General features: G+C 41.7%; 1 protein-coding gene across 1 annotated transcript in view; it reads right to left on the minus strand.

Moving 5' to 3' along the window:
- The window catches only part of STARD9 (StAR related lipid transfer domain containing 9), a 113,850-nt gene extending 99,172 nt beyond the window's left edge, over nt 1-14,678 (minus strand). Inside the window, exon 1 of the mRNA XM_086749807.1 lies at nt 14,601-14,678. Coding sequence (XP_086605933.1) covers nt 14,601-14,647 — 47 coding nt within the window. The 5' untranslated portion in view covers nt 14,648-14,678. The remainder of the gene's footprint in view (nt 1-14,600) is intronic.
- Between the last annotated feature and the right edge of the window lie 1,609 nt (nt 14,679-16,287).

Genomic DNA, 16,287 nt, shown 5'->3' on the forward strand with positions numbered 1-16,287 from the left:
GGATTTTTTTTTATACATAGCAAGATAGAAATGAGGAAGATGAGGTCAGCAGCCTACTTATCTGACAGCAGAAAATAACCAAACACTTTGGTACTGAGAGGCTAAGAACAGAGAAAGATGCTTTATTCTTTAGATTTCTTCTATATTTTGCTTTGTGCTCTCATACTGACAGATCTTGTAAACTGCAACTTTACCAGAAAGTTTTATTTTGATGAAGCCTAATCCCTTTGTAAAGCCGGAAGAAAATGGTTTAGAAATAAAATCAATTTTGTCCTTTGTGCAGTTTTGTCAGGCTTTGTTTAAAATCAAGCCAAAGGCACAGACATTGCCATTTCAGATTAACCGTACATACATCCTCTGATAATCAGCTGGATCAGTATCACCAGGTCAGTGAAAAACTAGGTAAGTTAAAAGAAGAGTTAGAAAATTCAAACCCACTTAACCACCGTTCATTCATGGCCCCAGATCTGTCTTAACAGATTTCCTTGCATGCATACAGAAATATTTACTACCTCACCAATTACAATCTCCTTTCACTGACAGCTCTAACTTCCAGGTGGCACGTAGCACAATGTGACCTGCCTCTGTGTCTCTCCTCTCCGGTTCTTAGTTTTTACCCCATGCTTTCTGTGTCAAAACAATGCCTTAGGACACGTAAGACTTACACAGAGACAATCACTGTAGCACTCGAGCTTTACAAGCATAAAGAAGTTTTAAACACACTTCTGAGCATAGGCTGTTCCTGTTTTGCAGACAGAAAATGACGCTTTACCTTAAAGTCTGTGCTTCACTTTACTGATTTTGAGCACCTGCCTTGAGACAGACTGAACTTAGTACTTTCTGTAATATGTACTTACACGTAGCACTTTACATCAAAAATACAAACATGGGTCCCAGAGGTTTTTGTTAAGCTGTGTGCGTTCAGCAGTTCAACACGTCAGCCACCAGAGCCCTGAGTCAGACCCCAGGAGGAAGAGGAACCCTCACAGGGGAGAGAATTCACATTATTACAGCTGGGTACCAAATGTTGCATTATGGACAGCTGAGGACTGAACAGAGGCCCCGTAAGGCTCCCTGAGAACAAATGAAGAACAGGTACCTAAGGACAGAGGCTGTGAGTATCTAAGGGTAGCAAGTTGCAACTGATGCATTTAATCTGTACACGTGCAATTTCTTAGATGCTGTTGTAGTTTAGCCCCACTCAGGACCAAGCTACACAGTCTCTTGCTCACTCCCCCCACCCTCCAGTGGGACAGGGAAGAGAATTGGTAAAGAAAGAAACTCATGGGTTGAGATTAAAAAAAAAAAAAAAGTTTAAGAGAACAACAGAAGAAAACAAAACAGAGATGGAAAACAACCAACCCAATAATAGAAAATACTTAAGCACATAATTTACAGTACAATAGCTCATGGTGGATCCTGATGCTCAGCTTCGTCCCAAGTAGCAGGAGCCTCCCCTCAGCACCCTCTTCACTGATAGACTGAGCATGGTGTCACAGGGTGTGGAACAGCCCTTTGGCCAATTTGGGTAAACTGTCCCAGCTGTGTCCCCCAGCCACAAGTGCCACCAGCTCCAGTTCCCCTCCCAGCTCAGGTGAAAATGACCTCCATTCTAGCAGGAACCAGCACAGATGTTTGGAAAAGCAAGTGTTTTCCAACATAAGTAAGTTTGGGGACTTCCATATCCACATACAAACCTCTGCCAGACAGTTATCCTCTACAGCAGACCAGATCTAAGAGGAAATGGGACATTTTGACAGAGCATTTAATAATAACTTAATAACAGCAGAAGACAGACAACACTGGAGGGATCCTTTAAGAGGGAGCTTGCTTCAGTTACACAGATTCTTTTCACCATTCCCCAAGTATGATCTTGGCCCTATCCTGCTTCCTAACCCCACAAGCATTCCCTGCTTTTCCATCCTACTGTTAACTCTCCAGTCTTATCACCCCAGTTACAGCTCACTAAATTCCTATTCTCCTACCACACCCATCATCCCTTACAGGTACCTGCTATCTGTTCTCTCTAGCATCTCATTGATGGGCCCACATTCAACTTTAGTGTCTTCAACTACTCTGCAGGTCTCAGCTCCCTTCTCCTACTGCACTGTAGCTGATTTTAGGCTAATCTCTCTGCTCCAAAGGTACATCATTCTACTCTCCTTGTCAGCTCTTCCAGTCTATCGCAAGTTTACTTGTACACTCTACAACCAAATCAGAGTTTCTTCCTGGACACCAGCTGGGGTTAAACACAATATTGCAATTAAGTGTGACAGAAGACCTTGTTCTTTCTTCCTGTACCTGTGCTTCAGTTGTAACTTGGACAACACTGAGCTCAATTTATCAAGGCAGTGCTCAACTGATGAGTTTTTTTGACTTACAGCATTGGTGTAAGCACAATTCGGTCACACTAGAGAATACAAGCTCAGAGAAAGCAGATCTCTTAAAATTTTTACCTGCTATGTTCTCACAAGTCTTCACTGAGCATGTTAAAGAGTTTTAGCTGGAAATCTGGAAAAGCTTGTAATAGTTTTAAAGGTAAGGGTATTCTAATTGCAGACATAAAGCAACCTCAACAACAAGCAGTGCTCCCAACCCCACCTATGATAATTACATGATACTCACTGCCTTCACATGCACTATACACAACCCCATGAATCGTGAGTTCAATTTCCAGTTGACTTCATGCTGTGGGTTCTCATCACCTGATGTTCTCCCAGGCCACAGTCATTATTGAATATTCAAGATAAAGAAGAAATTCCAAACATAAAACATTTGAAGTACAAAAATTTCTCATATATATATTTATATGCTCATATTTATATACTTAGATTAAAGTAAATATAAAACCAGTAAAATACAAACAACACAAAATAAAATTACCACACCACCTTTTACCACAAAGTAACATAATTCCTCGCTATGCAGACAAAAGGATCTATGCAGCAGTCAAGAAGCTTTATTCAAGTCCCACACAACAAGAAAGTCACCAGCAAGCAGGGATAGATCTCAAGTCTCCCCTTGCTCTGAGTACAGATTCACATCATACTTTATCTATCTAACTGCAGGTGGCTGCTGCAAGGGGCAATTTCTCTTCTCAGCTCCAACATCCCATGTGTTCCCACTTCTTCTCTTGCATCTGATGTAGCAATAATGCACCCATGCAACAACTGAAGTCAGGTGTGATCAGAAAACAAACACACCAAAATAAATAATCAAGGTGCCACAGGGCCAGCAAGCCTTCCAGAGCTCTGAGTACAGCAGTCACAGGGTCGCTAAGCCGAAGCAAGAGAAAGGGCCGAAACACGCAGTGGTGGGAATGGGGACCCCTCCCTTCTGCAGCAGCTTACAGCCAGAGAGCACTGAGCACAAGAAAACTGGACCTGCAGCTGTTCCCAGCTCTACAAACTGTCTGTTCAGCCTTCCTGTAAACATGTGTTTATTTCATCCTTCTTTTAGATACAAACCAGAGAATTTCGAGAAAGAACGCAGTTTAATATATAAAGCCCAGGAGGCAAAGCAGGCTCACAGCTGTTCCAGATGTCCCGACCTTAACTCCAGATTGCAAACACTACAAAAGCACTCTCAGCAAAAACTGTGTTTGTCAGTAAAGTCTTACACCCATGTGCACAAAGTTTGCATTTGACTGATAAAACAATCTGTCATCCTTAGGAATGGGTGCTCTGCTCCACAGGTATGAAAGCTGTATTCCTTGTGCCAATAAAATAAATTCCAAAAGTACACTAAACACATTGGACTTCTGCTGCTCAGAAGTCACAGTCATCTTAACATTTAGTTTCCCCATCCTCCCTTCTTCCCACTTCTTGAAAAATTCATGCTATGTTTGTGAAGTGCCTCTCTTCTTCTAAATTACTTTGTACAGATAACTCATTTTCATGCAAAGATAGAGCTGTAGAAAGACCATTTAATGTCCCAGGAAAGATCTGGATATTCTCAGGCAGAGAAAGTTTGAGAAATGCAGACCCAGCAACAGAACGGTGACACAAGTACAGAACGCAGTGGCAAGGCTGTAATGAGGAGCTACAAGAGAGATCTGACAGCACCAAAGCTGCTGTGGCAGTCCAAAAAGCAGGGGCAGCAGAAAGCAAAATCTCCTCATAACATTTGCTGTTCCTATGACAAATCATTTCCGCAGACAACATGTAAACCTAATGTAACCCCAGAGGGACTACAGACACTCTGCAAGACCTGGAAAAACAAGCCAATAGAAAAGAATCACGGAATGATGGAGATCCCCCCAAGAGGGACACTTCCACAGCTTGCTGGACCGCACTGAGACAAGTTCAGACACCGAGTACAAAAGCGCAAGTAAGTATACAGAGCTGGAGGAAGCAGTGGGTGGAAAGAAAGAGGGCAGTTGTTTATTTCAGACTTTACAAAATTTGCCCCAGGTCTCCACCCTCTCAAATAACAGTCAGGCACTTGGAGAACAAAGGAGCTGACTTCTAAAAGTCTTCTGTTTATTTTAAAAACATGAACATGCAGTAGAGCAAAAATACCAGAGTCATTAGCAGTAGTCACGTCATACAATAAAACAGCTTCTACAAATACAGACCACCAAATGCTCACCAAAGTAATCAAACATACTAAAGCCAAGACATACTACTCAAGTACACGAGAAATCTTAAATCATTTATGGAAGAATTGAGTATGTGCTACTCATACAAATTTTGAAAATAACCTTGCAATGTAATAGTTGCAGGTACTTATGCTTACCTACAAGTTCCCATCACCCAGGTTAACTGCAAATCCAATGTTAACCTGTACTGAGGGAGAGGACCTCAAAAGCAGCACGGCAACAGAATCAATCCCTCCCTTCTCACAGAGATTTTTGCTGATTTGGGCCATCGTGTCAGTTCTGGTTTTTGGAAAAATTCACTTTATTTTTTTTTTTTAGACTTCTAGAAAAAAAGCGGCCTTCTGTGGCCTACTGTGATAGACATTTTCACACTCTGCTTACAAACACAACTAAAAGCATACTTGTAACAAGCTCCACAGGATGCATGCCAGCGGTCACTACTGCTGTCTCTGGGACTTTGTCACTTCCCAGGATGCGACCTATAGCCACAATAGCCCATGACTAAGGTACAACATTTACCAAACTACCTCCACTTGTACCTGGGGCACTCTGTGCCATCTAATGGCACCCCTATGCAGTCACCATGCCAGTAGCTGCAGTATAATCCTGATGCAAATCTAACCCAAGCTTTTTCTTGGTCATAAAGCCTAAAGGTTTTATGTGGAAAAGTTCAGGGAACATTCAGATTTATATTTTCCTTCCCACTAACAGTATATCATAAAGTGTCTCTGCCTCCACTTTATTGTTGGCCTTGGCAGAGATATCTTTGAGAAGCTGCCACCTTTGCACCTCCCAAATGACTGACCCTGGCCACAGAAACAATGAAACAAACAATGCAGGGTGTATTTTCTGAGTTATTCTAGTAATCAGAGGATTTGCCCCAGGCAAAACGGGTTGAGGACACATCTGTTGAGAGACTAAGAGTGCAATGAGAAGAGCACTAAGACTCTGTGCTGCTTCATCAGAAATTGTAGAAAAGAACATCAAAGCCCTCAGCCATTAGAGCTTCTGTACTCTACTGACAAGTTAAGGTACCTACAACCACAATTTCCCACACACAGCATCCCTCCACGACACCAGCGTAATCTGTATCCTTATCCCTACTGCTGTAAGCTGTGAAATTCAAGAGCTTTTAACAGTATGAACATCCTCACTTTGGCTAATGCAGAATTTTTTTTTTTAAAAAGGTATCAATAATCAATAAATTTACCTAAAGTTTGTTTTCAGTGTTTTTCATTATTTAGTAATACCTAATATTATTTTGGATATTTCTCTTTAAGTCATAACTGGCTTAGTGTGTCTTGCAAAAGAGGAGTGCACACCCAGTCAGCAATCCTCCTACCAAATTCAGAACAGATGTTTATAAATAATTTAAAAATCTACATCGAAGCCAAGTACACAGAGTTCACCAAGACAGCACGCTGCTACACTAGACATGCTGCCCAAGTTATCTTTAAAGGCTACTCCTAGTGGCACAGAGCTTTCATTGGCTCGGATAATGGCTAACACAATCTGACAGTAAAAAAATTATCAATCCTAATGATCACCATCCTCCTTACATGGTTTCCTCCTATCTTTTCTGCAAATACTACATAGCAACAAAAATAGGAATATTTGGTGCACAGATAAACATGAGGCATTGTCAGTGCTCTGATTAGATACAGGCCTGCTCAGACAATTAAAGTCATCTTAAACTTACCAGACTTTTGATACATAAATTCATGGGCTAGGAGAGGAAGCTCAGGATAGCCTCCTCCCATCACAGTAAGCTCTGCAATCCTGCCCATGCGAATGGCACAGTGCAAGAAGAGAGTTCCTGTCTGCACCATCTCTGAAGTCTTGTACTGCTACAACAAGAGCATCAGACACCTTCCTTGAATGACAGAGGCATTGAGCGGAGGAGGGAAGAGGAGAGGAAAAGTCTTCTCATCTGTCATACCATCAGCATTTAAGGAAGCATGAAATAAGGAGGATTTAAAACAAAGCCACGGTCCAGTTAGTCCAGCTTCATCCACCCTTGATTTTCCAATTGTTTACTGAGTAATGAGACAGTATAATTCATGGACTTTTGCATCAAAGAAATTCTGTGCAAATGCCATGATTTCCATGCAAACTAGAATTTGGATACAGTGGTCAGTTTTCATACCACCGGGACAGAATTCAATCTGTGATCATAGTTAAACAAATGACTGCAACACTGAATGCTGCTATGCACTCTCTCTCTTGCTTAGGTACCTCTTTCATTGTATCAAAAGCAGCTGCTACAGTAAACTTTTGAATTCTGAAAACAGAGGTGCAAGCCTCCATTACTTTGTCTAAAATCTATGCTACAGATAGGAAGATGGTAGGAAAATTTTAGAAGTGCACTGCTTTTTAAAGTTCACATAAAGCATTGGACTAAAAAGAAAACTGGGGAAACCCTACCCAAAACTCACACAAATTCTTTGTGCACAGTCATGATGTTTTACCAGGTACCGCCGAAAGGTTCCAGGAGACTAGCATCCAGCCTCTGCACCATTCCCCAGGGGAGATGCACAGCTATCTCTATGCAACCAGTCACGTCAGATTACTTTACTACAGCTTCTCTCAGATAGAGTATGTGGTCTTAGAGAATGAAACTGCCCAGCACAGTCATGGCTCTAGCCAGGTTATTTTGTGACATTGTGCCCCATTTTCCTTTGCTATATACAAAAAAAAAAATCGGATCCCTGCTCCAAAACATCCTGACACTCATAGAATCATAGAATGGTTAGGGTTGGAAGGGACCTTCAAAGGTCATCTAGTCCAACCCCCCTGCAAGGAGCAGGGACATCTCCAACCAGATCAGGTTGCTCAGAGCCCCGCCCAACCTGGCCTTGAATGTTTCCAAGGATGGGGCATCCACCACCTCTCTGGGCAACCTGTTCCAGTGTTCCATCACCCTCATTGTAAAAAACGTTTTCCTTATATCCAGTCTGAATCTGCTTCCCTCTATTTTAAAACCATTACCCCTTCTGCTATCACAATAAGCCCTGCTAAAGTCTGTCCTCGTCTTTCTTCTAGGCCCCTCTAGTACTGGAAGGCAGCTATAAGGCCTCCCCCAAGTCTCTTCTTCTCCAGGCTGAACAACCCCAACTCTTTCAGCCCTTCTTCATACTCACAAAGTATTATTAGGACTTAGGAGGAACAGTGTTCTGTGAAAATGCAAAATATTTGCTAGAAGGCTTCCAAAAGCTGTTTTTGCTGTTGTTTTAGGACACTGTTGTAGCTGCCTTTGCACAGGCCACAAGGGGAGTGAAAGAAGAGGAGACAGTCAGCCTCTTACTCTGGGAGGCAAACCGTCAGTAGCTAGTGCTTTGTGCCCTGGGCTTAAATGAGGACAGGCACAGTATTTTCACATAAAATCAGCAGAAGCATCACCTTTTGTATAATGGGTGGTGGTGGCCACTCAAGACATGCAGAGTCCTGCCCTTTTAAAGAGCTAGAAAGTCTGCCCTTTAACAAAGTTAGAAAATTTGCTTCATGCAGCAGGAAGAAGAATGCATCTGGGAAAGACTGCCGATGCAGAACCCTTATAAAAACACAGATGTGACTTACAAAAACCACCTGCTAGTGCCAAGGACAGGCACTAAGAGAAAGGAGCAGCCGCCTCAATGATAGTTTACATGAAACTTTAAATAACTAATTTGAGAGAGAGAGAGAGGAAAAGATGTCAAGATAACCTTAACAATAGGCTAGGTTACAAAACAGGATACACAAATGTTAAAATATATTTGTTTGGGAGAGGGACCTCCTCTCTATAAACACAAAATCAGAATATCAGTTGTTCTTTTAAAAATCACAGCTCTTCTGTGTATAAAAAGCCTGTAATCTTGAGCAATGCATAACCAATGCAGTTTGTATGGATTTTCAGACAGCAACTCTTGGAGGCCTGGGACAGCTCTTTCCCACCATAAGGTACCAACCTCAAAACCCACGGTTTTTGGGACAGAGTTCAGCAACCACCATCTGAAGAAAGGGACTGTCATGTAACAGAGGGACACAGATGAACAACATTCTCTCAGCTATCACAGTAGATAAAAGTGTGCCATTTGTCTAGGTCTGAGAGGACCACAGGGTAGAAGAAAGACACTCTGCTACACTGTATTTAATGGCCTGCCTTAGTCTAAACCTTGGAATAACATGAGAAGTATTTAACAGACTTAAGCAATCTAAAAGGTGTTTTGTACTCTTGCCTGTTAGCTGGATCTTTTTCCCTATACTTACACTTTTTCTTTTCACAGATACTGGTCCCTTTGAAATGAAAGACAACTTTGTAATTTTTGTTAAAGAAAGCAGTATTTTGTCTTGTATTTGAAAATTACATCCATGTGGAACATATGGTGAATACCTACAAAACAAATTATACTACACCCATTTTCCAGATAACTTTTGACTGCAATGTATTTCTTGTGCTAATGTAAAATGTATACAGATTTCTAAGAAAGTTATTTAATTTACATCCAGTAAAGCAGTTAATAGAGATTATGGCAATATTCCATTAACAGGGAGCTAATTTATCCAACACAAACTTGGGTCACAGAGCAAAGTTTAAGTAAGCTCAAGAAAAGTACCAAAAAGAAGAAAAAAAAATCATCCCATCTACCTTCAGAAATATAAAAGAAAACAAATGTTCTCTTCTTACCAAGATTGTTTTTTCAAGAAAAATAAGTACAAACACTTTTTAAACACTATCCAAAAAGAACGAAAAAGCTAATTTAAGCAGAAGTTGAAGTTGTAACAAAAAAAAAAAACCTGTATGAATACTAATGATGTCAATATCTTGTGTCATTATACACTTGCATCAAATACATTTGAAGTAGTGTATCACAACTGTTTGAATGAAGTACCATAATGACTTTTTTTTTTCCAAATACAATTAGAAAAGCTTTTGAAATGTTATCCTAAATGTCTACGGCTCTCTTTCCTCAGAACGCATTCCTCTTGCCATTGGCATTATGAAGTTTTAAGACACAGATACAATCTGAACAGGGTTGGTTCAAAAAGTGCTTTAAAAAGGCAACACTGAGCAACTAGTGAAAAATAAACATTTTTAAAGGAATACGGTTGAGTAAGTAAAACAATCACTTTTGCTTTGGTGTGGGTAAGAGGGAGAAAAACAATAACTTCCAATCTGCTGTTGCTTTAATTTTATTTTGATACAGCATTTAACATCCGTTATGCATAAGAATCACGGAATGTTTTCTACAAAAGTTGCTACCAGTTATCACTCTTGTCAGCAGTAGGCCATATTGCCCTACTTAAGTTCTTGTGGTTATATACAAGCACGTACATTAGATAGTAGCAGAGCCTATAAAACAGCAACAAGTCTTGCTTACATAATAATCCTTCCTTTTACTTACCACAATGTAATTAGAAAGAGCAAAGGAGGTGGATGCTCCACCCCTATATCTCACCCTCAAGCCTCATCACCTGCTGCATCCCTGGAAGGCAATTAGAGGACTTTGCCATACAGAGCAGCAGTGGTGAGGAAAACTTCTGCTGCAGCTCAGACTCTGATAGTCAACACCTGCACAGCTGGAAGTGTGGTTCAGCTTTGCCACTTGGGACTACCCCGACCGACACTACTTTTGCCAATGTGTGCAGGACAAGCTCAGGAACTCCTGAGAGGACTGGGAAATAAACAGCTGGCTAGGAGGCTTTGAGTTACAGCTTGGAAACAATGCAAAGCAGAGAAAGGCAAAGGGCAGCTTTCATGTTAATTAATCTGTTCAGCAAGTCTTTTGGGTGATATGTCTATGAGGTTCATAGAGGATGGGCGAGTTCATTTGTGAGTTAGTAAAGACACCAGGAAAGACCCTTTCAAATATGAGCTCCTTGCCAGTCTCTCCTTTTCCAGGCCACAGAAGCAGCTGAGAAGATATTTTGAAGAAGATATTTTCAATAGCAGAATATGTCTTTGGTTTTGCTGGGTCCTGCACAAGTAGCTCCCAAACTTCAGGGCCCAGCAAAGTACTTCAGACTCTCAAAAAGTGTCAGAGGGCAACTCACATGCCCTAGCGTCAAAGTTTTTTAACTTACACCATTGTAATTTTATGATTCAATTAAACAAACTTGCTGTGGATGATTTTACTGAGGCCTCAATGCACAATCCGTGAAGGAATGCAATGCCTTCTTGTCACTGGTGCATGCTAAAAAGAGAATCCTATAGTCACACGCAAGGCTTTTCATTGTGGTATAGAGCACCGCTTTTTAAAACCCTCCTTTCCCATCTTTATGTCTACTTACACTGCAGTTCTCCAGCTACGCTGAGACAAGGGAATACAAGCATGCACAAGTGAACTGAGACCAGCTGGATGCAGAGAAGTGGCTCACGGAGCAAAAACCACGAGGCAGCTGTGCTCCATCCCAGTCCGGACCATACTGCCCTGGACACACTGACTGCTCCCTTCCCTGAGGGCCTCCCATCCACAAACACAGCCCTCCCTTCCTTCTCTCATGTAACAGAGGGCTGAGGTCCACCATAAAAGCAATAAGCAGCCACAACCAGGTACTGGAATTGTGATGGGATACCACGGGGACTAACAGTTTTGAAACTAGGGGCACATAAAAACGAGCATTGGTTTCTGATGGCCTACCTAAACAGTCAAAGGGCACGTCGAACCGCTGCAGATGTTACTGTAGCATACAACTACCCAAGACAGCATTAAGCAAGCTCCTCAGGCGCAAGGAGAGCCCCAGACACAGCACCAAAATACCTGAAGGGTAACGTCCCCTCTTTATCAGCCAGTCACACTATTACCAGGTCTGGAGCGTCAGGTCTGGTATCACAGCACCACACTGCAGACCATGGTGCTGGCATACTCCACAGCAGAAATCAAGAAAGAAAAAGAAACATTCCCAGTTCACATAGTTACGTGCTAGCATTGAGTGTGTTTCCATCAACAGCTTCTGACTGGCTGCCAAAAATAACATTACATTTTCCTTACAAAATTTAATATCTAATAGACCAAGCATTAAGATGTCCGGAAATAAACCATAAAGGGATTTCATCAGATCCCAGCTCCTACTTAATACCTGATTATTACCTATTGCTGTAGTCAATTTATAGCACCCATTCAAGCTTCCATATTTCATTCTGAGTGGGAAATGTATTTACACAGAATAAGTATCTATGTAGCTACAAAGTAACAAATCTTTTTTAGAGTATAGAATAGTAAATGTAAAATAAAGACTTTTTTTAAAGCAATGTTATTCCAGGGAACACATTTGAGGGAATTTACTCCCAGGACAACATTTTGATGACCAAACAAAAATACATTTAGCCTGTTACAGAATGACTGATAGCATTGTGGAGAACACTGGGTACAAGCTATTTAAAGTTTAGGCAAAGGAAAAACTTCTGCATTCTGTATAACTGTACTCACGTTGTAACTATCGGGGATTATTTGCGCATAGGAGCTCTCTGTCAAAGAATGCATTGTGATGGGAACTGTGCAGGCACAGAACAAAAAGACCACTCTTTGCCTTATGCTAAATAATGAGTTGCAGATGCAATTAATATGATTTATAAAAAATGGAAACTTTAAACACAAAGCAGGATTTTTATGGACTCCTGTATTATTAACATCTTTTAACATCTGAATATTCTGTAAATTTTAAGATGCAAAACCAATGTTCATCTCCCATTGCAAATTAAATGAAAAGAAGCCATGAGCAAGTAAAGGTTGTATGATAGTCTAGAAACAGCCAACTAACTCTCTAGTTCTAGCCTCTGCCCGGAGCTTTTCCATTCTGGGGACTCTTAAAAAACAAAGTGTAATATTTTTGGCTGGAACTGTGATTGTACACATTACAGTACTTCGGACCAGTTGCACTGAAATTTTTCTGCAGGAAGTTTTCCCTTTTAAAGCACCTAAGAGATCCTAGGAGATCTGGCAAGACAGGTATCTGTTAGAGGCAACCACAGCATGTGTATACAGAGAGGGTGAGAGGCTTGTGTGACCACAATGTGGAATGGTATAAAAAGCTGGAATAGAAAGAGCAGGTCCTTGCCCCCACTGAGAGCTTTAGTCCTTCCAGTCTCTATCAGGTTACTTTAAGTCTTCATATCATGTATTTGGTATTTGCCTCAAAGTCATTGCACTCGGACAATTTTGGTCAAGGCTAAAAAGCAAGTTCTCATATCAGAAACTTCACAGAGAACATCCAATCACTCCCCCTTCTCTTTTATAAAAGATAAAAATCCATCTTGAAACACTTTTGCTGATCTCAGCTGTGGCAACACAGTACAAGAAACAAACGGCCTATTGCCTTTGGGGTCAAATACCACAAGACTGGTCTCTGCCTCCCCATCCCATCAGGTACACTGCCACAGGTTGAATAGATGGAATTATTTAACAGCCTCTGACAGAGTTACACATGCTGTTTAATGCTATAGTGATATATGCACTGTTAGGCACTGCTTAATACAGTGAGGGGAGAAACACTGGGCGAGAAACATTAAGACAGATGAGGTGCAAAGTTCCTCACCAAGGAGGATCTGGTGAGAGGGAAGATTACACCTCTGCCAATTCAGTCTTTGGCCTCTCTTCCTCAACTGCTAAGAAACACTAATTTTAACTTATGTCTACAGGAGACCCCACTAAGTAATTGCAAATAGGCAGCCAACAAAAGGGTCCTATGGTCTGCATAACTTAATATCACTAACAAATTGTCCTGTAATGTCAATACTTAGCAACTGTATACTGGTTTTTTTTTATTTCTAGAGAGCATAATGGCAATTTATTTAACCAGTAAATACTAAGAATGACTAACAATAGAGAAGAAAATAAAAATCAAATAATATCTCCAACACTAAAGCAACAGCAAGTAATGGAAGGCTAAACTTTGCTTACTTCTGTGCTGCAACTCTTCGTAAAATATGCCAGTATCTATTGACATCTGTTCCATTCACAGCTATGCAATGAATCAGAACAATATTAGTCAATCTGTTTTTTAATGAAATTATGAACAAGATATTTTTAAAATCGGTTAGTTCTGAGTTAAAGGTAAAATATATTGAAAACCTGTAAATTACTTTCTATCTTTCCCTTTTTATATTTCAGACTACTGGGTTTGGCTTTTTAATTGAGCACTCTCTCGTATCTTGTCTTGCATAAAATCCATAGACAAAGAAGAATTTAAAAGTGCAAAATATGCTACTGTATTGCTGGCTAAATGACTAGGGCAATTTTCAGCCTGAGCAACTCTTCAAGAATTGTTTTCTCTTCTACATGAAAGAGTTATTTATCACAGAAGTGAAGGCAGTCAGAAGACAACATGAGGGACTCATGCTAAAAAGAAAGGCAGCAAGGCAGCATCAAACCAAAGCCTGGCCCTCCGCGCTCATCCCACATTCCAAACCCTTTCTGCCTGAAGTGCTACAGCATTTTTCTAACAGAAGGAGTAAATTACCAGCCACTGAAATTTTGGCTGCTTGTTTTTTTTTCTCTCTTATCCTCCCCGAATTACCAAAGTCTGCAATCATGCATTGTACCCAAACAACACCAGAGCATTGTGCTACGGCATCGTCTTGTTTGTGGGAGTTGTCTTCAAGCCACACCATCGAGCTGTTGGGATTTCCACTGCAGCCAAGCAAGCCGGGGAGGGAGCGACTACGGGAACATCCGGCTCTGCCCCCGCTGGAAAAACCAGAAACAACAAAACGGGAAGGGAAGATTCCCTGACACGGGATGACAATTGTCCTATTTTGGGGAGCTCAAGAAGAGGGAAGTCAGCCTAACAGCTCCAGCGGGTGACTTTTCCAAGAAAACTTCCCAAGCCATTTAGGGACCCGGAGAGGAGAGCCCTGCCGCTCCTTACCGTTGCTCTCCCCAGCGCCTGCTGCCCCTCCCTCGGTCCCAGCTAAGCCCCCACAGCGGCGATCGATCCGACCCGACCCCCTCCGTGTTCCCTCTGACAGGACCGCTGGCACCCCACCGCCCCCCCAGCCGGGACCTCCCCGTCCCCCCTCCCTCACCTTTTGCTCAGAGGCCGGACCCGCACGGCCACCTTGACGTTCGCCATGGCTCAGATCACGCCCGGTAGCCCCAGCCCCAGCTTTGGCTAAGGCCCCGCATCCCGGCCCCCCAGTGCCCGGGGAGGGGAGGAGCCGCCCCGTCTCGTCCCGCCCCGCCGGGGAGGGTCCGGCCCGGACCAGGCAGCCCCCGCGGGGGCGGGAGGGAAAACTCCCGGGAGGAGAGGAGCGCTTTCGGGAAATCTCTCACCAAAGCAGCCGTGCAGCAGCAGCTTCTCCAGCACCCGAACCGAGTTTTTCCGCCTAAAACAGGCCCGCCCGGGAGAGCAGGACCTCCAGACCAAGGGGGCCAGAGACACCCCTGCTCCCCCGGCAGCACCGCCAAATTCTCATTTGCAGCAGCATAACAACCGGATCTTCCTTAAGAGTTTAACGCTGAGGGAACACCTTAGAGAAACCAATTCGCTTCAGAATTCAAAACCTGTCACTCTAATCCTCTGTACGCTTGACCGTATTTAATTTCCTAGTAACATGCAGGCAATCAGAAAACCAGCAGAGTTTAAAGTGCAAAGCACTCCACATTTTATTAATTTGACAGTAATTTAAGGAAGGTAAGCACCCCTTCCTTACTAGTGCTAAAGGAAAGCTCTCAGGTGGTTTAAATTCCTTTTAAAACCTCCAGTCTTTATGTGGGTTGTATTTACTGTGTAAAATTTCAAATCGTCCAAAGAACTCTAAAATCAATGTCAAACTGCTGCATTGATGAAGGTTCTGCACTTAGAGTAATATAAAAACTGCCAAAAGTTTTTTAAAAATGCTTTTAGAATATTGTCCCTGTCAGCTACCAACGTTATTGAGATGTGAGAGCAAGTGGCACTGGCTGCATGCATAAAACAAGAGGCTGGGTTTAATAGACAATTCCTGCTTGATTTTGCCAGTGTTGTTACTAATTTTTAACTAGACTTTTTCTGGTTTTGCATTTCAAAATATGAGAAACTGAGCTATATCTGAATATCATAGTGTTTTACAGTCCATTTAAACAACTTGTTTAAATTGCCTTTTAACTGTACTATTTATTTGTACTTTAAGTATAATTCTCCTCATTAGAGAATTTGCCTTAAGCTCCAGAAACCTTAAATCTAAATGAAAAAGATACCACAACAGAGAAACCTTCCAGAGTGAAGTATAGGATGGATCTTTTGGATCCAACATTTTACCTAATTCAAACCCACCACAGAGATGCTAAAATGAATACCTACAAGCTGTGAATCACTGTTTACTTCAGTAGGTTTATCCCTTTAATCATACTAAAGGATTAATTGGTATGGCAAATGATATTAGCTAAACTCTACCACCTCCACAGTCAACTCTCCAATAATGGATAAAGTAAAAGAAGAATATATGCTCGAGTTTTTGGGATACAGCAAAACCATGTATTTGCCTTCATTTCAAGGATTTATAACGAACAAACTAACTAGAAGTGTTTTCATCCTATTTCTGGAAGCACTAAATCACAACAGCTTTAATTTGCCTGACCTAAATCATCACCGTAAGACAACAGAGAGAAGTTAAGGCTGTGACAGATTCACAGGATGATGATTCCACGTTGATGATTTACGTTTCTTCCTGTTTCACCTACTGTGCAAAGAATATTCAGTAAAAATTCCAGCTCCTCCTCTGCAATTGTGTG

Source organism: Chlamydotis macqueenii, chromosome 5 (assembly GCF_036417535.1).
Source record: "Chlamydotis macqueenii isolate bChlMac1 chromosome 5, bChlMac1.mat, whole genome shotgun sequence".
Classification (NCBI taxonomy): domain Eukaryota; kingdom Metazoa; phylum Chordata; class Aves; order Otidiformes; family Otididae; genus Chlamydotis; species Chlamydotis macqueenii.